This window comes from Somniosus microcephalus, chromosome 3 (genome assembly GCF_052327205.1).
Source record: "Somniosus microcephalus isolate GS21.2 chromosome 3, FLI_Smic_1.0, whole genome shotgun sequence".
Taxonomy (NCBI): domain Eukaryota; kingdom Metazoa; phylum Chordata; class Chondrichthyes; order Squaliformes; family Somniosidae; genus Somniosus; species Somniosus microcephalus.
In genome coordinates this window covers 171,956,029-171,979,912 of record NC_140989.1, presented here as the reverse complement: position 1 = coordinate 171,979,912, position 23,884 = coordinate 171,956,029, and the positions used below count along the sequence as shown (strand labels likewise).

At 41.9% G+C, this 23,884-nt stretch overlaps 1 protein-coding gene across 3 annotated transcripts in view; it reads left to right on the top strand.

Annotated features, from left to right (window-relative positions):
* The window catches only part of LOC147121555 (heterogeneous nuclear ribonucleoprotein L-like), a 36,350-nt gene that overhangs the window by 885 nt on the left and 11,581 nt on the right, over positions 1 to 23,884 (top strand). For 2 of the 3 annotated variants that reach the window (XM_085981906.1, XM_085981908.1), the window contains exons 2-7: positions 12,032 to 12,192; positions 14,728 to 14,965; positions 15,263 to 15,350; positions 16,345 to 16,439; positions 16,532 to 16,604; positions 22,613 to 22,672. In XM_085981906.1, the coding sequence (XP_085838032.1) occupies positions 12,032 to 12,192; positions 14,728 to 14,965; positions 15,263 to 15,350; positions 16,345 to 16,439; positions 16,532 to 16,604; positions 22,613 to 22,672 (715 nt within the window). Of the gene's footprint in view, positions 1 to 366; positions 400 to 12,031; positions 12,193 to 14,727; positions 14,966 to 15,262; positions 15,351 to 16,344; positions 16,440 to 16,531; positions 16,605 to 22,612; positions 22,673 to 23,884 lie in introns of those variants that run through there. The other variant, XM_085981907.1, reaches the window with a different exon arrangement.

Below are 23,884 nucleotides of genomic sequence, written 5' to 3'. Positions count from 1 at the left end.
CCTGTATTTAACACGGACGCAATTACCTCTTGCGAGAGGGAGTTTGCTTTAAACTGCTGCTGTTATAAAGCACATAATATGTATTTTTGCCCATTACACCTTTAAAAAAAAAAAAAAAACCGCTAGTTGTACTCCATCGTGGCCAACTTCTTCTTGCAGTCACAAGAAACTGATTCGGAGTGGCAGAGGCTTTGTGCATGTGGGTCCAAGGAGCCAGCATACCCATGGACCTCGCTTTACACTGCGGATAAAGTTGATGCAATACTTACTAGTTACGTATGGTGTGGAGATGCTGGTGTTGGACTGGGGTGGACAAATGTAAGAAGTCACACAACACCAGGTTATAGTCCAACAGTTTTATTTGGAATCACAAGCTTTCGGATGGTGTCTAAAACCAAAGTAAGATGTTAAACGTTTTAAGTCCTATCCTGTTAATGTACAAATGATCTAATTTTTTTTTTAAAGAAATTGCATCCTGAAATAAAGATTATACTACAAATCCTGTGGGTGTATTTTTAAGTGTGGCGTTACAGTTAAGCCGCTCATCCCTAGAGCTCCTCTGTTTGAAAGGCCAATGGAAACTGTTGACGCTGAACGTGTGAAGAAAGCATAGCTGTTTACTGAGTTAATACGCCAGACATATTGGGTCTGCGGTTAATATGGTGGGGTGGACCGGTTTTACGGTTGTTGGGCAGTACGATTTAAATCGCGCTATATGCAGCTTTTAAAAGTGTAACTTAATCGGCATTGTCTGATGCCCTGAAATAGAATAGGTGCTGTACATCCGAGCGACGGAAACGTGCAACCTTTTGTAACGCGGTATGCATAGCCGTTAGTTTGTTTAGGGGCATTTTTGCGCTGTTTATAAATAAGTGACCGGAAGTGAAGGTAATTAACATTGTGGTTGATTACCGATTTTTCTCTAGGATTTCAATCGAATGCTTTTGACATTATTTCCTTTTGAATGTTTTTTAAAAATATGAATTTGAGCCTTTGAAAGCACGAGATATTAAATTAGCATGGAATCGAACCCTTTGTTAATGCAAATTCCTGAAAGAAATGTCTTTCATGCAGTAACTCCTCCCAAGATTCCATTCTTTCAAGTTTTTCTGACTGGAACATCTGCTTGAAATTTAAGTACGATTTATTAAAAGTTAAAACGATAAGCTTTTAAATTGTAGGGACTTTGGTGAAATAGAATCAGTTTTATTTCTGAAGCTCACACTTCCAGGAGCTTAATACAAGCAAGGGATGCTATAATTTTTTTTAAAAGCTCTTGCATTTTCTAATTTCCACTCTGGACTATCTTTCTCTGTTTTAAAAAAAAAAGTTAGTGTCCTGCTGCTGGTGAATATATTTAGGTTTAAGTTCTTTCAAGATTCCTGTTTTTAAATTTGAGGAATCTGCAGTATTTGTACTAAGATACGGGCGCTTTTGACCGAAGAGAAGGGGAAATTTGTGATGGGGCGGTTTCTATAAATTGTAGCTGTAAACTGCAAAAAGAGTGTTTTATATTAGTTGGTGTCTAATTTGATTTTGAACACAGTCCAGGACTATTCTACAGAATATAAAATAAACAAATTTCACATTGATAAATGCTTTTAACCCTCTTTGTATATTCCATTAGAGGTATTTTAACAAAAAAGCTGTTTGTGATGAGAATTCCAACAGGAAATAGAATGTATAAAAAGACTGCTTTTGTATGTGTAGGAATCAGAAAACCTGAGCGTGTGTTGAACATTTTACATTCCCCAATCCCCCAGTGAGAGTTGTGTTTCTCGGAGGATTGGTCAGTTCACATTCCCGAGATTGAATGCAGCAGTCAGTCAGCTACACACGTGCTTGATCCCAGCTGTTCAAAGTTGAATTATTCTTTGTGATGACCTGCCCTGTTCTTGGTAACCATGTCCCATTTCAGAGCTTGGCTACATACTGTAATTTACTTATGGTTGTAAATTACAGTGATATGATCTGATAATTAGGCACAATGTTTAAAAGCTTGCTTCTAAATTGCACACTTTGTGTGGACCAATACCTGATGCTGAATGACTGCTGCAAACTAAATGGAGACTAGTTCTAAGTACGACTAATAATCTTTTGGCCTTTATTACCATTTCTCTTTAACACAGTTTGACCTGCACAGCATGAATTGGAGAACAAGTGGTTATTTTAAATTCAGAAATGTTTGAATTAATACCTCATTAGCGGATGTCTCACGGCATTGCTCATGAATGGTCCAGGCCCTAGACTAGAGTTTCTGTTGCCAGTGGTTCTTCTATCGCTGCAGTACCACAAATTTACTGAAGGCCTTGCTGATATTGAAAAATTCAAGTTCTCAGATTTACTTACCTGTTGCTTTACAATACTTCAGGGCAGTGCCCTAGGCCCACCCATTTTCAGCTGCTTCATCAATGACCTTCCCTCCATCATAAGGTCAGAAGTGGGGATGTTTGCTGATGATTGCACAGTGTTCAGTGCCATTTGCAACTCCTCAGATAATGAAGCCGTCCATGCCCGCATGCATCAAGACCTAGACGACATTCAGACTTGGGCTGATAAGTGGCAAGTAACATTTGTGCCACACAAGTGCCAGGCAATGATTATCTCCAACAAGCGAGATTCTAACCACCGTCCCATGACATTCAACGGCATTACCAGCACCGAATCCCCCACCATCAATATTCTGGGGCATCACCATTGACCAGAAACTTAACTGGACCAGCCGCATAAATACTGTGGCAACAAGAACAGGTCAGAGGCTGGGTATTCTGTGGCAAGTGTCTCTCCTCCTGACTCCCAAGCTTTTCCACCATCTATAAGGCACAAGTCAGGAGTGTGATGGAATAATCTCCATTTGCCTGGATGAGTGCAGCTCCAACAACAGAAGAGGCTCGACAGCATCCAAGACAAAGCAACCCGCTTGTTTGGCACCCCATCCGCCACCTTAAACATTCACTCCCTCCACTACCGACCGGTGCATCGTGGCTGCAATGTGTGCCATCTACAAGATGCACTACAGCAACTCGCCAAGGCTTCTTTGGCAGCACCTCCCAAACCCGCAACCTCTTCCACCTAGAAAGACAAAGGCGCATGGGAATAGCACCACCTCAAAGTTCCCCTGCAAGTCACACACCATCCTGACTTGGAAGTATATCGCCGATCCTTTGTCGTCACTTGGTCAAAATCCTGGAACTCCCTCCCTAACAACACTGGGAGTACCTTCCCCACACGCATTGCAGTGGTTCAAGAAGGCAGCTCACCACCACCTTCTCTAGGGCAATTAGGGATGGACAATAAATGCTGGCCTTGCCAGCGATGCCCACATCCCATGAACGAATGTATTTAAAAAAAAAAAAAAAAAAACCAAAAAAAAAAAACACCTGTTTATGGTGCAGGTGAACTTGTTTTTTTCCCCTCATCCATCACCTCTTCTAAAGTTATTTACATTGTAAAGTGTGTTTGTTCTTGCAGCATTTATTTAAGATACAAGTACTTGGTCATCCCAATTTTGGCACAATGTCCACACCTGCAAAATTGACCTGCCTGTCCTCTCTGCAGATGCTGCCTGACCAGCTGAGTGTAACCAACAATTTCTGTTTTTGTTCTTGTCATGTTCTTTTTATAATTGCCTGTTTAAAAACACATCTCTTTTTTTTAGAGTAGTTCTTTTTGGCTCTTTGGTATTGTGTGGCAGTTTGCTACCAGGTTGCCTCCAGTGCTTCCCTGGTGTTACGTGGGAGGTGTGGGACGGTGCCACAGGACAACCTTTGTTTTTACGTCCCTTGTAGTAGATCACAAAGACCAGGAGTTCTGCTTCTATCCGCTTCTACGTGTAACTTGGTCTCATAATGTGTTCGGGCTGCGGTGCAGTGTGGCATTAAATTAGCTTTTTTAAAATAAATAAATGTGCTGGTCCAAAGGCCAATAAACAGTACTTAATATATTGACAGTTAACAACTAGATAATTGGACTTTCATGTTGAGAACTGGCTGAACAATAGCAGGTGCTTTCGGATTCAATTGTGTATAAAACTATTAATGCTCATGCCGTGAGAGAATCTATGGGACTAGAACAAAGTTTTTATACTTAACTGTTTCATAGGCACTTTTTTGAAGCTAATGGAAATTGGGAGCACTCAGACTTTCATAGAATTTACAGCACAGAAACCTGCCATTTGGCCCAGCAGGTCTATGCTTGTGTTTATGTTCCACACGAGCCTCTTCCCATCTTTCTTCATCTAACCGTGCCATTTGGCCCAGCTGGTCTATGCTTGTGTTCCACACGAGCCTCTTCCATCTTTCTTCATCTAACTATCAGCATATCCTTCTAGTCCTTTCTCCCTCATGTACTTGTCTAGATGCATTTAAGGGAACCTAGACTATTCACCTTAATTACTCCATGTTGCAAGTTCCACTCTGGGTGGAAAAAGGTTCTCCTGAATTTTTTATTGGCTTTATTAGTGACTTTCTTATGATCTGTCCTATCTAACCCCTTCACAATTTTAAAGATCATTTCTAGAGAAAAGAGCCCCAGCCGGTTCAGTCTTTCCTGATAGTTATTTGATTTTTATATGGGGGTTTCAGGCAGCTGAAATAATCCTGTTGAAGCCATACTTTTTAATTTTGCACAGTTTCTACATTCTGGCCTGTTATACCATCATCCTCTCGGTGCTGTGTTGCAAGACTTGGTTTCTGCAGTCTAGCAAACTGCCAGCAGTTTTTCTAGATCTTCGGTTTAGAACGTGGCAGATGCTCCAGACTGTTGAGGTTTTTTGGCTTGCGAGTAGGAGTGCCAGTGAAAGGTCCGACAATGTGATAAGTTTCAGGATTTTTGGGTGTGAATGAAGTAACACTTCAAAATTGGGTCCTCCTTTTGATATTGCCTACATTGCAACTTCCTTTTTTATAATTGCAAGAAATTGTGCAGCTAGCTCAATATTTGTGTACTGTTTGCCAGTGAACAGTTTGGAGTAAAGCAGCAGTAACAAACCACAAATTAACAATTTTAAGCAGTGATGCAATCAGTGTTAATTTGTACTCATGTTTTTTTGCAGTCCCAGTTGAATGCAATGACTTAAGTTTTATGTCCTTTGTGGCTCAATAGCTGGAAGTGACTTTTTAAAAAAAAATTTCCTCTCCCAACCAGTTGCAGTTTCTACACTTCGAACAAAATTTGTTATTCTTGCATATTAGCTAAATTTCCCACCTCCCTCCCCCATGAACTGAACTGAATTTTTATTTTTCAAGTCATTGTGGATATGAAGTAATGTAACAGGAGTAGGCCATTCAGCCCCTAGAGCCTGCTTTGCCATTGTTAGATCATGGTTGATCTGTACCTCAACTCATTTTCCCATCGTTGCTTCATATCCCTTGATACCCTTGCCTCTAATCTGTTGATCTCAATCTGCCTCGTGCCTTAATTGGCCAAATGTAGCTTTAAGTTGAGTTTAAAAAAAATAAAATAATAATAATAATAATTTGGGGGTGGAATAGCCAAGTCTGTTTTAGATGTGTGGGAATCTTTCATCTTTGCTACATGTTTTTAGAACATTTTTTAGTATACTTTGTAATTAAAATCCTCAATCTATGCATCCCCAAAGGATTGCCATTTTTTAAGGAGTGCGCTTTGGCTCAGTGGTAGCTCTTTCCTTCCTTCCCCCCCCCCCCCCCACATTCATGGCCTCCTAATTTAACTCTACAACAGACAGGATCAAATTACACATTCCAGAATAACTGTTGGGTGTCTCTTGTCCTCCGAGGGGACTAATCAGAAATCTGATCCAACCCACTTGTGATGGAAATGGACGCAGCCAATATTTACCAATCAACCAACGTCACTAAACAGATTACTGTATCTGGTGCTCACATTGCTGTTTGTGGGTCCTTGCTTTGTGCAAATTGGCTGCTACATTGCAACAGTGACCAAGGTATGTCATTGGTTGGAAAGAGCTTTGGGACATAGAGGTTGTGAAAGGCGCTTTATATAAATGCAAGTTCTTCTATTAGGAGTAATACTTTTAAAATGTATAATTTTTTTCCACATATCCTTGTCTGAGTGCTGCCTGTCTCTGCTCCAAGCAGCTTCAGGTTTTGGCCATGTATGGTGATGTGGTTGTATTGTGGGACTCTGCAGAATTTTATTTTGTGCTTGATGTGGGTACAAATTGCATTGGACACAGTCCCCTAGATTACTGGAAGTTAATAGTTATTGTGCATCCTGAAGCTGCTCTGTGCTCATGGTAGTTCATAGACTCGTACAGCACAGAAGGAGGCCATTCAGCGAGCGAACCTGTGCCGGCTGTTTGAAAGAGCTACCAATTGATCTCGCTCCCCTGCTCCTCTTAGCTCTACAATTTTCTTTTTTAGTATTTTTTTTGAAAATTACTGTTGAATCTGCTTCCACCACCCTTTCAGGCAGTGAATTCCCGATCATCACTTGCTGTGTTTGTTTTTTAAAAAAAAACTCCTCTTTTGCTAATTATCTTAAACCTGTAAAATAAGTTACTGCAGTTCATTTGCTCTATGGCTAATGTTCCTACAATTTGATCACATTATGAATGAGCATCAAGACTGGCCAATTCCCTTCCGTGGACTTCTGTGTAACACGACAAAATTCAGACTAACAAATCTATACGTTCCATGAATTTTTGAAGTATCCGAGAATTTCCATTGCGTGTTTTCCAGGCAGTGTTGTTGCCGGGTATTTAGTGCGTTGGGCTTAACGAAGATATTTTTAATATTGTCTCTGCCGTCGTTTATGCGCCCCACAAACCACCTCCCACCCAATGTAACATTCCTTTCTCCCTCAATTTATCTAGATTCCCCTTCAAGGCATCTATACTATTTGCCTCAGGTACTCCTTGTGGTAGTAGGTTCCACACTCTAGGTAAAGAAGTTTTTCCTGAATTCCCTATTGGATTTATTAGTGGTTATCTTGAATTTATGGCCCCTAGTTTTTGTCTTTTCCCCACAAAGGGTAGACTTGGAGAAAATGTTTTCACATCATAATTTTAAAGTCCTCTAGATTGATTTTTTTTAAAAGTAGTTTAAACAAAAATGCTAATCTGTTTGCTTGTAGTCTGCTTGTGACTTGCTAGAAAGTGGACATGGAACCCCACAATCTGGTTAGGTAGTGAAGCTGCCATTAGTTAAATAGCCTGGAGAACAGCTGTTTACCCTGTCAATAAGAGACCATGGAGCTTTTTATTCGCCACTGGGTTGGTGCTGTCTCCACATGACTCGGAAGTTCTTTTGCGTCATGGTCAGAGTGTCTGCATCCTACCGTTCCTTGTCATAGATCACACGGGGTGGGGGCAGAGAAAGCATGCCGTTAAGCACAGACATTTGGTCCTCCCTCCATTGCTGGTAACATGCAGGAGTTCTGGTGGCATCAGAGTTGTTGGACTAAATGCCTTGTTCTGGCTGGTTAGCTTGGATGCATGGAGCCAATCCTGAGTGCCATCATTAAGGGGAAGCTAAATAAGTACATGACGGAAAAAGGAATAGGATATATTGATGGGAGGAGGCTCGTGTGGAGCATAAACACCAGCGCAGACCTGTTGGGCGGAATGGCCTGTTTCTGTGCTACACAATTCTGAGATTCTATGTAAAACACCCAGATTTAGCGAACTCCTCGCTAAGAGGATTTTTTACAGTTTTGAAAATAGCAGAGAGATTGGGACAAGAGTTAATTGTCACTGGATCATGCCCCCTTGGGTTAACGTTAAGCAACTAACTTTCAAATATGGATTTAGAAGGCTGAAATTGAATGATTTATGCCTTGACTGCATGGATTTTTTTTGGGTGGTTTTAATTAATGCTGTACCAGTTAGATGTATTGTAAAGGCCCCAGTATCATTCTACACTGGTAATTAATTGGCCATCCTAAAGGCCTGGCCTTTGTGAGGTTGCCAACTTCATCCATTTGTACTGTGTGCACACTGCCCACTTTGTCATTTTTGGGCCTCCTCCTTCTAAGAGGAGAGTTTGTCTGCCTGGTTAAGATTCAAATCTAGGCACTCAACCACCATTCATTTGCTGCTCTTCTCCCTCATGCCTTATCGTTCATGAAAGATTATTTTTCTCCTGTTATTAATATACGCTCAAAGGAAGTGAAATCTTGCATTCTTTGGATTATGACCTGGCGGCGCATATAAATTTGCAGTGGCCTCCTAGCTAAAAAATGTTAAATATATGTTCAAGTTCTTGTAATTCCCCCCCCCCCCCCCCCATTTCTCTTCCCCTCAATTCACTCGCTCATGCCCTTCAGTTGAAACTGTTGGGCTGCTTTGTTTGGCTTCATCCAGTTGCTTGCTTAAGAACTAGAGAACAAAGGTCATTGAAGGTCTACACTAATTGCTCTGTTGTGGTGTTCTTGCTGAGTCAGTGAACACATTAGAAGGGAATTATTTTTGGTTTGACTTAAAGAAGGAACTTGCATTTATAAAGCACCTTTCACAACCTCAGGATGTCCCAAAACTCTTTACAGCCAATGAAGTACATTCGGAGTGTGCTCACTGTTCTAATGTAGGAAACGGAACAGCCAATTTGCACAGAGCCAGGTCCCACAAACAGCAATGTGATAATGACCAGATAATCTGTTTGTGATCTCTTTTAGTGATGTTAGTTGAGGGATAAATATTGGCCATTACACCAGGGCGAACTTCCCTGCTCTTAATAGTGCCATGGGATCTTTTACATTCACCTGAGGGCAGATGGGGCCTTGGTCTAATGTCTCATCCAAAAGATGGCACCTCCAACAGTGCAGCGTTCCCATAATACTACACTGGAGTGTCGGCTTAGATTTTTTGCGCAAGTCTCTGGAGTGCTTTGTGTTACTGGACATAGAAACATAGATAGGAGCAGGAGTAGGCCATTCGGCCCCTCGAGCCTGCTCCGCCATTTAATGAGATCATGGCTGATCATCCAAATTCAGTACCCGGTCCCTGCTTTCTCCCCATATCCCTTGATCCCTTTAGCCTTAAGAAATATATCTAACTCCTTGAATATATTTAATGAATTAGCCTCGACTGCCTTCTGTGGTAGAGAATTCCACAGGTTCACCACTCTCTGAGTGAAGAAATTCCTCCTCATCTCAGTCCTAAATGGCTTACCCCTTACCCTTAGACTGTGACCCCTGGTTCTGGACTCCCCCGCCATCGGGAACATCCTTCCTGCATCTAGTCTGTCTAGTCCTGTTAGAATTTTATATGTTTCAATGAGATCCCCTCATTCTTCTAAACGCCAGTGAATATAAGCCCATCAACCCAATCTCTCCTCATACGTCATTCCTGCCATCCCAAGTATCAGTCTGGTGAATCTTCACTGCACTCCCTCCATGGCAAGAACATCCTTCCTCAGATAAGGCGACCAAAACTGCACACAATACTCAAGATGTGGTCTCACCAAGGCCCTGTACAACCGCAGCAAGACATCCTTGCTCCTGTACTCGAATCCTCTCGCTATGAAGGCCAACATACCATTTGCCGCCTTAACCGTCTGCTGCACCTGCATGCTTACCTTCAGCGACTGGAGCACAAGGACACCCAGGTCTCGTTGCACTTCCCCTTCTCCCAATCTATTGCTGTTCAGATAATAATCTGGACAAGACATGGCTTTTAGCTGCAGTATAAGTAATATACAGTTTTTAACAATGGCAAACTTAAAAGTAATTGTATTGTGACATTGCATTTGAAAACTCTTGTTTGGGCACAGATCAGACTTGATGCAGGTTGCAAACCCATGGAAAAAGACTCCATTAACAGCCTAATTTCTAGTAGAGATGTTGCAGTTGTCAGTGAACCTTGCAGTAGGATCCCAACTGAACAAGTTCAGACTTAAAGTTTGGGTCTATTATCGAAACCCCTAGGACTGTGGTGATTTCAAGTCTTGTCGAGCTGAATGGTTACACTCTTGCTAAAAGTAATAGTCCAGTATGTAGAGTGACTCATTTGGGATGAGGCAGATTTTTGCCTATACAGGCACTGTATAAATGCAAGTTGTTGTTGAGAAGCTCAGTTGATCTAGAAAAGTGACTACTTCTCGTTCTTCTGTGTAAGTGCTGACTATAACACTGGAATTCCACCGGTGCGAGCAGCGCCTCATCCAAATGGCTATTCTTTGCACGTGAGCCGAGTTAACAGTGCATGTTTAACTCCTAAGAGGACAGTGCAGCCACTAAGCCTAGTCCTGCCCACACTTTATACCATTCTAGCAGTGGTCACTGGATGGTGAACAGGAGTGGAAACTCTTGATCTACTCAACTTCCTTCCCTGCACGGTGGCATAGTGGTTAGCACTGTTGCCTCACAGCGCCAGGGACCCGGGTTCGAATCCGGCCTCGGGCGACTGTCTGTGTGGAGTTTGCACATTCTCCCCGTGTTTGCGTGGGTTTTCTCCGGTTTCCTCCCACAGTCCAAAGATGTGCAGGTTAGGTTGATTGGCTATGATAAATTGACCCTTAGTGTTAGGGGGATTAAATATGTGGGGTTACGGGGATAGGGTGGGATATGTGTTGGTGTAGGGGTTACGGGGATCGGGTGGGATATGTGTCGGTGCAGGCTCGATGGGCCAAAATGGCCTCTATCTGCACTCTGGGGTTTCTGTGATTCTGCCCTCAAGCATGCATGCTTTAACTGAGTGGAGGCAGCATGTGTGTTGTTGGGCTTTATTTAAGAATGTACAAAATAGGAGTAGGCCATATGGCCCCTAGAACCTGCTCTGCCATTCATTAATTATGGCTGATCTCCGACCTCCACTCCATTTTCCCACCCGATCTCCATATCCCTTGATTCCCTTAGAGTCCAAAAATCTATTTATCTCGGCCTTGAATATACTCAACAACTGAGCATCCACAGCCCTCTGGGGTAGAGAATTCCAAAGATTCACAACCCTCTGAGTGAAGAAATTTCTCCTCATCTCGGTCCTAAATGGCCAACCCCTTATCCTGAGGCTTATCGAGGCTCTCCAACTAGGGGAAACGGCCTCTCTGCTTCTAAGCTGGCATTGGTCTTTCCCTTGTGTGATTTAAGCTGTGTGCTTGTGCTTTTGGCAGCACTGGGCGAGTCATTAAGTCTGTTCATAACATTTGGGGGTGGGGGTGGGTGGGTGGTGTAGAAAGAGGAAATAATTCTGATGCATTTTGCTTTGTCATAACATCTAATTAAGTCATTGAAGCCTAAAAGACATGCATTTAAACAGCGCCTTTCATGAACTCCGGATGCCCCAAAGAGCTTTACAACCAGTGAAGTGTAATGTAGGAAACACAGCCGCCAATTGCGCACGGCAAGTCCCACAAACAGCAATGTGGTAAATGGCCAGATAATCTGTGTTTAGTGATAACAACAGAAAATGTTGGAAAAACTCAGCAGGCCAAGCAACATCTGTGGAGAGAAAATAGTCAACGTTTCGGGTAAACCCTTTGTCAAGACTGTGTTTAGCGATGTTGGTTGAGGGATAAATATTGACCATGATACTGGGGAGAACTCCACTGTTCTTTGAAATAGTGCCATGGGATCTTTTGCATTCACCTTCTTTTGAAATAGTGCCATGGGATCTTTTGCATTCACCTTCTTTTGAAATAGTGCCATGGGATCTTTTGCATTCACCTGAGAGCCAAAGGGACCTTGGTTTAACGCCGCATCTGAAAGGTGACTCCTCCGGCAGTGAAGCACTCCTCAGTACTGCACTAGTATCAGCCTAGATTTGTGCAGAATTCCCGTGTCTGGGATTTGAATCCACGACTTTCTGATTAGAGGCAAGTGTGCTACTCACTGAGCCACGGCTGACACCATGCATGTCAGTTAACATTTGGAGCACCTACTTTTGGTTGCTGCAGACTTGTGTTTTGAAGTTCTTTCTAACAGCCTAGTGTTCAAAAACAGGTACTAGGGAAATAACAGCACTGGTGAGACTTCATAGTTTTTTGACTTGGAGCAATATCCAATACAGGAATTTAGGGTTAAAATGGAAGAATAAGTTGTGAAGATAATATTACAGCTACAACAAAAATAATTCCTAAATTTGAAACTTTAGGATCGTGGTAGAGATCGGGATCGCGATAAAGACCGAGATCAGGATCGACCAAGAAGCCAATACAAGACTGCCCCATCACCTGTGGTTCATGTCCGTGCTCTTTGTGACTCCGTCATCGAAGCTGATCTGGTGAAGGGCGTTGACCGATTTGGACTCGTAAGGTAAATGAATCACTTAGGCTCAGAGTACTTGGTTAGTATTCCCGTTTGGGGTATCCTTTTTCTGCTTCTGAAGTGAGCGACGCTGGTGAAAAGAACCGGGGACATTGGGTTGTGTTTTGAATATAAAGTCTCCTCTCTCGGCTTGGGTTTTATTTGGTGACGTGCTCTGCTTTCCTTCTATTGCCGCAGTCTGCTGAACGCACTCCTGCTTCTCGAAATGGGAAGTCAGCTGTTGGTCTCAAATGTAATAATGGGATTTGGCTTCCTTTCCTGGTCTGGAATGCTGATCCCTGATCTGCAATATCTGGTTAGGTTAAGGATGAATTGAGATTTAGTCCAGGCTATTGAACTATTTAATTGATTGAGAACCAGAAAGGGTACTGACTTTTTGCTTTACCTGTCCCGTCCTGTGTCAGCCCAGCATTATTGATTACACAATTCTTCAATATGGCAATTGCTGCTCAAGTTGGCAAACTTATTTTGTGTGTGGTACATGTACACTAATCTTTTTTACTCTCCCAGAAGTATTCTTTTTTAGATGTTCTCGTGTGGTTAGGATAAAACAGTCACCCTCCAGGATGATTTGATGTGACTCTTGTAGTGCCTCTGCAGCCCAGCCCTGACCTGACCTGTCCTATTGGCGAGGGAGGGGGGGTGGGGGGAGCAAAAAGAGAGATCGGGACTGGGCACTCTGACCAATTTCCCACCCCAGTTACTGAGACTGACTTATGTAATGCTGAGATCTGCTAGTTTTAGAAGAGACTGGCGATCAGGTGGGAGACATTCATACAAAATGAGCTCTCAAATCATTGGAGAGCCCTGAGTTTAAAGAAAAATACTTGGGAGAGGAGGGGTATAATAAGCTGTATGATTTCCCCCCCCCCCCCCCCCCCCCACAGCTTTTATAGCCTTTTTAAAACCCTGTTAATGAAATGTGAAATTACTCGGATGACATCACTACACTGTTGTATAGCAGAAGTAATATACACTCCATTATCGTATCATGCCACTACCAGGATGATCGAAGATAAACTAGATGGCCTTAGTCTTTTCCGTCTGGCCATTCCCACGTGTTGCCCCAGGTTAAATCCTAACGCTCCCATCGGACCTAGTCTCATGATCTAGAAGTTTTGGATTGATGAAGGGATATGGGGAGAAAGCAGGGATTGGGTACTGAATTTGGATGATCAGCCATGATCGCATTGAATGGCGGAGCAGGCTCGAGGGGCCGAATGGCCTACTCCTATGTTTGTTTCTATCTCTGTTCTCTGCTATAGTATCAGAGTTTCCCATATTTTCCCCCCCCCCTTAAAAAAAAAAAGTGGAAAATGTACCGTTACACTTTTTATATAGGTGACATAATATAAAGGATGTTGATGTTTTGTTGCACAGCTCTAGTTTGAATTGCCCTCAAGCTTCACTCTCTTTAGCTCCTTATAACTGTCGCAGCCTTTGAATCCTTGCCCTGCATGTAGTGTGCTTTTTCATATGGGAAAGGAATTTGAGATGGAGCTTTTTAACTACTTGTAGAGCAAAGTGTGGTTAGATAAGACTTTAAATGAACAATTGGCCTGCTTTAAATACCGGTCCCTGCAAATTGTATGTGATATTTTAACAGAATTCTAAGACGCTATCATTTAGACCATTCACTCTTAAATCTGACACTAGCTGAAGTTGAGGACCTGAAAATACTATTTGGGCTGTCAAAGTTCGTCCCTGTAATACCCTAGCTCTCCATTGTAACATTCAGATTCATCTCAAAATCCTTAATGCTTTTGCCTCTACCTAACAGATTCCAAGAATTTAACATTCCATGGAAAATTCTTCCTAATGTGTTTAAAACAAGTTCACTAACTTAAATTCAAGTCCTGTGTTTTTTTAACGTTTCTCTCTGCTGTTCCAATCCCTTTTCATCTTGGACTCATTGAGCATTCATCTGAGTAATAAGCTGTACTTTAATTGGCTATTTATCTACCAGGCTATATAGATTATCTCTAATCGCCTAAGCCTGTCTTTGACTACATCCAGTGTCTCGCCTTCCCTTTCTGTTTGTGACTTTTTTTGGTTTTGATGTCCAGGTTATTTTCTGTAGATTAGAATCGGGCCAAACGTTGACTCCTGTCTTGGAGGTTGCTGTACGTCAACCCAAAACCAGACTCCATTTTAAGATAATGATTATAGAATGTAATATTACAAACCTTTACCTGTAGAAAATTACACTTACACGGAACCTAGTGATTACTGTTGCATTTTATTGGGCAAGTTCTGTAATATCCCTTAAACCTCAACCAGTATTTTTGGAATATTTTATGAAATTTCTTGTCTATGCAGTTTGCTTGGGGGTTGGGGTGAGCACTGGATTAGGCTGCCACTGTGGGCCAGGCACAAATGTTGACTTGCGCTAGTTTGCACCCTGCTTCTGGGCAGTGGTTTGGGTGTTCGAACAGGGGTCTTGTGCCTCTTGGGCTACAGTATTTTTAGTCCCAAGAGAAATTTAAGAGTGGTTCTTAACAGCTGATGGACTTTTCGTTATAGCTACGTGATGATGTTGCCCAACAAGCGGCAAGCTCTGGTAGAGTTCCAAGATTTGCAAAGTGCCCAGAAGTGTGTTGCGTACTCTAAACGACGGATCGTCAATATTGCTGGACACCCCGCTTTCTTCAACTTCTCCACCAGTCAGCGGATCACCCGCCCTGGGGGTCCTGAAGATCCGAAGCACATCAACAACGTTCTATTCTTATCCATTCAGAATCCTCTGTATCCAATCACGACGGTAGGTTTTCATTCTCTTGAACATGTTTCAGCTAATTTCACGGAATTGCTTTTAATTCGTTGCAAGATTTCCAGTGCACTGACAGTTGGTAACTCGGCGACCCAGTTTACTGTTGGGAGTGTGTTTGTCTTCATGTTAAGTCTTCATTGCGTACAAGTGGAAAAATAAATGAATTACCGTCTGGATTCAAACTCTGTTAGAAAAGGACAGATCTTTAAACCTGTTACATCTAATCCTAGTTGCTGTCTTTTTGTTCACAATTCTACTATACCAATCTGTAATGTCTTCTCTTTTCAGGATGTTCTGTACACTGTCTGCAATGCGTGTGGTCCAGTCCTCCGTATTGTAATATTCAAGAAGAATGGGATACAGGCTCTGGTTGAATATCCTTTTTAATTTTGGGGGAGTAGGAGAAATGCATTGGCCCAATGTGTAAATTGGACAAGCTTTCAGTTCCAGCTGACCATAGTTATAGGCACTGGTGTAAATATTTATTTTGCCACGGAAATTGGTTATTGATTTTTCAGACTGTCCTGCAATTGTCGCCAACCCCGGCTGACCTTGTGACCACATATGCATTGTTAGTGGGATCTCGTCCAGAGATTTGAGCATGCAATCCAGGCTGACACTCCAATGCCAGTACTGAGGGAACGCTGCACCCTTGGAGTGCCTTCTTTCAGATGAGACGTTAAACCGAGGCCCATCTACACTCTGGACGTAAAAATCCCATGACATTATTCGACAAAGAAGGGAGTCCAAATATTTCAACTAATGTTATTAAAACAGTTTATCTTGTCACTTTTATCTCATTGTTGTTTGTGGGATCTTGCTGCATGCAGAATGGCTGCTGTTTCCTACATTATAATAGTGACTACACTTCAAAAAGTACTTAATTGGCTGTAAAGCATTTTGGGATGTCCTGAGATTGTGAAAGGCACTATGTAAGAACATAAATAGGAGCAGGAGTAGGCCATATGGCCCCTTGAGCCTGTTCTGCCATTCAAGAAGCTCATGACTGATTTTCTACTTCAACTCCACTTTCCCACCCTATCCCCATATCCCTTGATTCCCCTAGTGTCTGAAAATCTGGCAATCTCAGTCTTGAATATACTCTGACTAAGCCTCCACAGCCTTCTGGGGTAGAGAATTCCAAAGATTCACAACCCTCTGAGTGAAGAAGTTTCTCCTCGTCTCAGTCCTAAATGGCTGACTCCTTATCCCGAGTACAAGTCTTTTTAGTCAGGGAGGAAGAAAACATTTGAGCACAGACGCAGACATCCTTACCAACAGGACAGAAATGGGTTTGGTCGTGACTGATTAATTGTTAACAAGACACTAACTTACTAAAATTTCTATTGGCTCCTTAACAATGTGCACATTTGATTCAGTTCAAAGTGCCCAGAAGGCGAAGGCTTCTCTCAATGGAGCAGACATTTATTCTGGTTGCTGCACACTAAAAATTGAATATGCAAAGGTAATCTCTTAAAGCATTGTGCTTTTTCTAAATGACAATTTGATCCCTTTTTTCACTTATTAAAACAAGGAGGTGTTCTTTCAATTCATCAGCCTACTCGACTGAACGTGTTCAAGAATGATAGCGAGTCCTGGGACTACACTAATCCTGACTTGACTGCACGAGGTATGGTATATCCTCATTACTTGTGTAGGTTTTTAAATTTTTATTGTACTTGTAGAACCCTGTGTACTATGTTAGACCTCCAGCAACAACCCTCAGTTTTGCTGTAACGGAGCCCAGGTTTGGAATAGTGACAGATAATTGCTCTAACTTAGCAACAGAAAATGCACTAAAGTCAGTATCTTCTGTGTAGGATGGGCCTTAAAAGCTATAATAGTCTGCACTGTGTGCCATATTCTAATTTTTGTTGGTGTGTGCACACAAAATGGACTGACTGTTATCTATTTTAACCAGCAACAGCTAAGGATTCACATCTACCTTTTTTAACTTGCACAATAAAGTGTTTTTGCTCGTGTGTGATGGAAATGGGGAAAGTTGATCTCTTAAGTGGTGGCAGATGGACCTTGGTGTTCTGAGCTACAGAAGGGAAATTTAGACTGGGTTCCTTCTCCTAGTTGCTGTTCGGTGACTTCCTAGTGGAAACTGCACACAATTAATAGTGTAAAATGTATATCTTAAAGCAGTGACTCGCACAAGGCATTGGTATTTTTCCTATATTACAACAGTGACTACACTTCAAAAAATACTTCATTGGCTGTAAAGAGCTTTGGCAAGTGCTGAGGTCGTGAAAGACACTACAGAATTGCTGGTCTTTTTATATATAGAAAGTGGCCAAAAGACCATTCTCGCGTTGTGAGGCACTTGTGGAACCAAAGCTTTGTGTAACTCGCTGGTATCCGAAGAGAGTAGGAAATGTAGGGAGACCTTCAGGTGCAACCCATGTGTGATCTGAGTGCTGCAGCTTGTTAGAACAGTGCTGGTGGTTCAATCCGAGCCACCCAGCTAATGTATAAAAATCAGGGGCCTCTTAATTTTTGGGGGGATAGAATTCACATTTGTAACTTTGGTAGTGCAGCAAACACTAGGAGATGTTTACCATTCTGTAACTTTTTTTTTTAATTAAAAAATTAAACCCTCATTTCCCAGTTCAGCTTTAGTTTGGTTTTCGTTCTGTTTTTTTTTTCCCAAACTCGCCCAGCCCAGATTGTGAACTAGGCAAGAGATTGAATCTTTTTTTTAGCATGGGTCAAGTTATAAAATCTGTTCACTGAGCAGGCCAGACAAGTTAACTATCTTAGCTTTTATTGAGAAGTGAAATTTGATGTATTTGTTCTATAGGAGCTGAAGATATGATTCAAAGTTGTAGTTCTCTAACTTTATTATGGTTCCTGCTATTGAATCACAGTACTTTCCTAATTATTGTAACCACTTGATACTTTCCTTGATGGTTTGTATGTTTGTACAGTAATTGCTGGTAGTCTAACATCTCTTTGGAAAAAAAAAAAAATTATTCTAAAAAAGGTTTAGCCGCCTGTGCTGTCCTCTACTGGATGTTTTGAAGCTCACTCGCAACACTTGTTATAGCACTGTAGCTGCAGCTTACCTACATGAACTGTACATGCAAACAAGGCAACGGCACAGAAAATCGCAGCTTTCAAAGTCGCACGCAGTACTCAAGAACACTTCACTCAAAGGGGAAAAAAGAGAATCAAGACTTCAGTTACAGAGATATTAAATCTTCAAAGCTACATTTACCTTCTGCAGATTAATATCTTCACTGCCGAAAGGATATTGATCATTTTTCCCCCCCTCCCTACTGGAGCAAGACATTTTCACAGGTACACCAGCGAAAGTGAGCACCACAGAGAGAGAGAAGAAGGGCAAGCCAGGCAAACTAACCACTTCATGCACCCTCGCCAATGAATGCCAGCATTTCGCAGTTACAAATGACCGCAACGCAGCCTTCAGAAACAGAACAGACTCTTAATAAATCTCAGCTCACCCAGACTGCATGCAAACACATCCTCAGGAAACTTGATCAGAAAGGACACTTTTTTTCCCCCCCATTCATCGGTGCACAGAGGATATGTTTGCAAGGCGCCATCGTAAGACTGAGATGAAATTCTATTTGAATGCGTTAAATGCTGTGAAATAAAAATAATTAAAGACAAAGCAACTCTTGTAAATTTCAAATGAAGAGAAGTCCACTTGTGACTGCTGTAAAAAAAAAAAAAAAAATACATGTGGCGACTTCTGAAATTGAATTTGAGACTGGAGTAACTCGAGCTTTTTGACAAATCCAGGAACCGTTGTATGCCTGCTGGATGAAGGGTTGTAAGGACTATGGGGGGGGGAATTGAATTTCTTTTTAAATAAACTATAAAACCATATAACCACTACAGTGTATTTAATTGGATAATGATCTAAAGTAATGTAAATACTTTTTAAATGGCCATGTTCTCTGAGCACTTAATACTATACATGCTTTTAAGACCTAAAATATCAGTAATGCAAGATGTTTCCGGAAGGTATCTTGTTTTCTGTTGCTTTGGTTGAAACATAGAAGATAGGAGCAGGAGTAGGCCATTCAGCCCCTCGAGCCTGCTCCGCCATTCAATGAGATCATGGCTGATCATCCAAATTCAGTACCCTGTTCCTGCCTTCTCTCCCTTGATCCCTTTAGCCTTAAGAAATATATCCAACTCCTTCTTGAATATATTTAATGAATTGGCCTCTACGGCCTTCTGTGGTAGAGAATTCCACAGGTTCACCACTCTCTGGGTGAAGAAATTCCTCCTCACCTCTGTCCTAAATGGCTTACCCCTTATCCTTAGACTGTGACCCCTGGTTCTGGACTCCCCGACCATCAGGAACATCCTGCATCTAGTCTGTCTAGACCTGTTGGAATTTTATAAGTTTCAGTGAGATCCCCTCTCATTCTTCTAAACTCCAGCGAGTATAAGCCCAATCTCTCCTCATGCGTCATTCCTGGCATCCCAGGTATCAGCCTGGTGAACCTTCGCTGCACTCCCTCCATGGCAAGAACATCCTTCCTCCAGATAAGGCGACCAAAACTTCACACAATACTCAGGTGTGGTCTCACCAAGGCTCTGCACAACTGCAGCAAGACATCATTGTTCCTGTACTCAAACCCTCTCGCTACGAAGGCCAACATACCATTTACCTTCTTAACCGCCTGCTGCAGCTGAACGCTTACCTTCAGCGACTGGTGCACAAGGACACCTAGGTCTAGTTCAATCTATTGCCATTCAGATAATCTGCCTACCTGTTTTTGTCACCAAAGTGGATAACCTCATATTTATCCACGTTATATTGCATCTGCCATGCTTCTGCCCAATCACCCAACCTGTCCAAATCATCCTGGAGTTTCTCGGCATCCTCCTCACAGCACACCCACCCACCCAGCTTTGTGTCATCTGCAAATTTGGAGATATTACATCTAGTTCCCTTGTCTAGATCATTAATATATATTGTGAATAGCTGGGGTCCAAGGACCGATCCCTGCGGTACTCCACTAGTCACTGCCTGCCACTCGGAAAAAGACCCGTTTATTCCAACTCTTTGCTTTCTGTCTGCCAACCAGTTCTCTATCCAAGTCAATACCTTGCCCCCAATCCCATGTGCCTTAACTTTACACGCTAATCTCTTATGCGGGACCTTAGCGAATGCCATCTGAAAGTCCAAATACACCACATCCACTGGTTCTCCCTTATCTGTTTTACCAGTTACATCCTCAAAAAATTCCAGTAGATTAGTCAAGCATGATTTACCCTTTGTAAATTGAATTTATGATGCTTTTGTCTGTTCTATTTGTGGTTTGGATGAATCAGAAGGTCGTGTGTTGAAGTCCCACTCCAGAGACTTGAGCTCATAATCCAGGCTGAGGGAGTGCTGCACTGTGAGGTGCTGTCTTTCAGATGAGACGTTAAACAGAGGGTTCTATGTGCCCTGTCCAGTGGATGTAAAAATCCCATGGCATTATTTGAAGAAGTGCAGGGGAGTTCTCCCCATGACCTGATCAACACCTATCCCTCAACCAACACCTAAAAAGACAGATTATCTGGTCATATCACATTTCTGTTTGTGGGAATCTTGCTGTGTGCAAATTGGCTGTTGTGTTTCTTACATTGCAACAGTGACTACACTTCAAAAAAGTACTTCATTGGCTATAAAGTACTTTGGGATGTCCTGAAGTCATTAAAGGTGTGATATAAATGCACATCTCTTTTATTGAGGCAGCCTTAAAAATGTTTATGTATTGGAAATGCCTTGCTTTAAAAATTGTTAATTGACTTAATAGAATGGAAACTCAAATCCATCTGAACATTGGCAAATACTAAACACATTTGAGGGCGTTTTAAGGGAATAGCGAGAGTTTTGCTAGGAATAGTGTCGTTGGTGGGAGCAACTTGGACCAAGGCATGAACTGATCTCCAGTGGGCTAAGCATCAGAATCGGGTTCAGTAACCTCGGGATAGGGCTGTAAGGGGAGGAGAGGAAACTGCAGGTTCCTGTGCCAATTGTCTGTAGCAGTTGTACAGATTGCAGTGCTGAAAGAGTAAAGTGATGTGTGCCCACAAATCCTGATGTGGGAAACAGTTAACTGACATAAATAGGACAGAGTAGAAAAGGCATCATTCTGCTTCTGACCTGTACTGTACCTGAGTGCTTGGAGCTGACATTTGAGTTGCCCAACACTGATGTGTGCTCGCTCGCACGCTCTCGCTCTTTTTCTTTCCCCCCCCCCCCTTCCCTTCCTGGCGTTTGGGGCTGCCCCACAGTCCACTTGCAACCAGTAGAGTAAGAGAACATGATCTGCTTTAGAGCTAAGTGTTCCACCCCCCCCCCCCCCCTTGCCAACTGCCATTGTTGAATTAAGATGCAGTTCTGATAATTTGAAAACTACTGTTGATCTTGTAACTGTCAATCTGGGGTGAGGGCCTTGGATCTGCAGCACCAGCTGTCTAACTCCACTGGCCTCCATATTTGAATGTCTGGGCAAAAATGTGCTACACTCCCTGAAATGGAAAGGGAAAGTATCAGTTCTCAGTCGTGACCACCTTGCTACAGAATGCCCTTCTGTACAGGAAGAAAGATGTCTTTCCCCCAAGTCACATGCAGATGCTTTTTTGCAGTTGAGTGTGGCATATTGCACTTGCCTGTCTTGGTGTGACTCATGGCTGGGCCAAGAATCATGTGTCAATAATTGACTTGGGGAACTGAGCACTGTAATCCTATTTGACTCTGATCCTTTAATGGCCTATTATCAACCGAACTTTTTGTTCTGGCAGTAAAATGTAGTGGGAATGGCAATCTGTTAATGGTTTGAAAAATAATACTTTGGAGGGAAGAATTGCTTCCTGTTAATTTTGAAAGGCAGGATTCTTTGGGTCTTAAAAGTTGTAGAAATGTTAAGCCTATTTTGGCCGACTATTTCACTCAATCTTTTGCATTACACTAAACCGTTTCTGGATTTGAGATAAAGCTTCAGTATTGGTTGACCAAGTCCATGCCTAAAAGATGGCTTTAGTTTTAAAGCCAGAGAATTTGTTCAATGTTCTGCTACAGTTCTGGATATTTAATGTTTAAATTTGTTTGTCGTATAAGCAAGTCATTCCTAATGTGACCCAATGACCTAAGATGGAAAATTTCTGGTTAGAATAAGGTTCATTGTAATGGTTCAAAGTCTTGGATTTGACCAACCAACTGTGTTCTCCTGATCTGATCATGTGTGACGTTAATAAAAAATAAAAAAATATGTATGTTCACCTTTAAAACACTATTTACTGATTATAAAACTGTAATGCAGGGGCGAAGTATCTCGCTTTTGCTGAATCCTCCTGCAAGTTATTAAGAAGGCCTCTTTGAAACTGCTCTAGCTTGCTGTTTGAAGCTTATGGTACAAAAGAACAGGTACTGTTTTTTCAAAATTGTATTTTATCACTTGTAAAGTTGACCAAATGTGCAAATGTTTTTTTGAATTTCTGTACAACATGTTGATGCAAAATGTGTAGCTTTCTGTTGTATTTTTTTTTTTTTTAAAACAAACAAAATACAGCACAGGAGGAACCTGGGTGCTGAATTTAAACACTTGCATAATTACGCAAGGATTTGCAAACCACTGAATTTATCTTCCTCCTTGATTCCAGATGAACGAAGGCGACAGGGACAGCCAGCCCTTCTGGGAGACCATCCTTCAACCTTTGGGGGTAATCAGTGGTTCCAGTAGAATCTTTTAAGAGGGGATACTCTTTCTCCTCTCCCTCTTTCTCTCTCTTTCCCCCCCACCCCCACTACAGTATTGACCTTTTAACCTAATCCACTTCATAAGTTAAAACTTCTCATAGCAGATGACCTATTACCAGGGAGAGTGTTTGTTTTAATTCTTTTCTTTTAAGCCTTTAATAGAAAATACTATGGATTTTTGAATCCCTATTTGCCATTGAAGGAATCTTTTGCATTAATTTTGTTGCTGAACCAGCCCTGCAATATTAACTGGCGATTCTACAGAAAGGGGAACTGGGTTATAATTGAAGAACCTATAGAATCACCAAATGATGCAGCATAGAATGAGGCCATTCGGTCCATTGTGCCTGTGCCAACTCTTTGAAAGAGCTATCCAATTAGTCCCACTCCCCTGCTCATAGCCCTATAATGTTTTCACCTTTAAATATTTATCCAGTTTCCTTTTTGAAAGTTACTATTGAATCTGCTTTCACCACCCTTTCAGGCAGTGCATTCCAGATCATCATAACATGCTCGGTAAAACAATTTTCCTCAAGTCATCTGATTCTTTTGCCAATCACCTTAAATCTGTGTCCTCTGGTTACTGACAATTTTGCCACTGGAAACAGTTTCTCCTTTACTGTATCAAAACCCTTCATGATTTTTGAACACCCCTATCTAATCTCACCTTAACAACCCCAGTTTCTCTAATCACTCCACATAACTAAAGTCCTTCATTCCTGATGCCATGCGAGTAAATCTCTGCACCCTATCTAAGGCCTTGACATCCTTCCTAAAGTGTGGTACCCAGAATTGGACACACTATACCAGCTGAGGTCTAACCAGTTTTATAAAGCTTTAGCATAACTTCCTTGCTTTTGTACTCTATGCCTCTTTTTATAAAGCCAAGGATCCCGTATGCCTTTTTAACAGCCTTCTCAACTTGTCCTGCACCGTCAAAGATTTGTGTGTGTACACCCCCAGGTGTCTCTGTTCCTTCACAACCCCCCCCCCCCATTAAAATTGTACCTTTTTTTTTTATAGTGCTCCTCCTACCAAAATCAATCTCTTCACACTCATTAAATTTCATCTACCCACTTCACCAGTCTTGTCCTCCTGAAGTCTATTACTATCCTCCTCACTGTTTACTACATTTAAATTTCGTGTCATTTGCAGACTTTGAAATTATGCCTTGT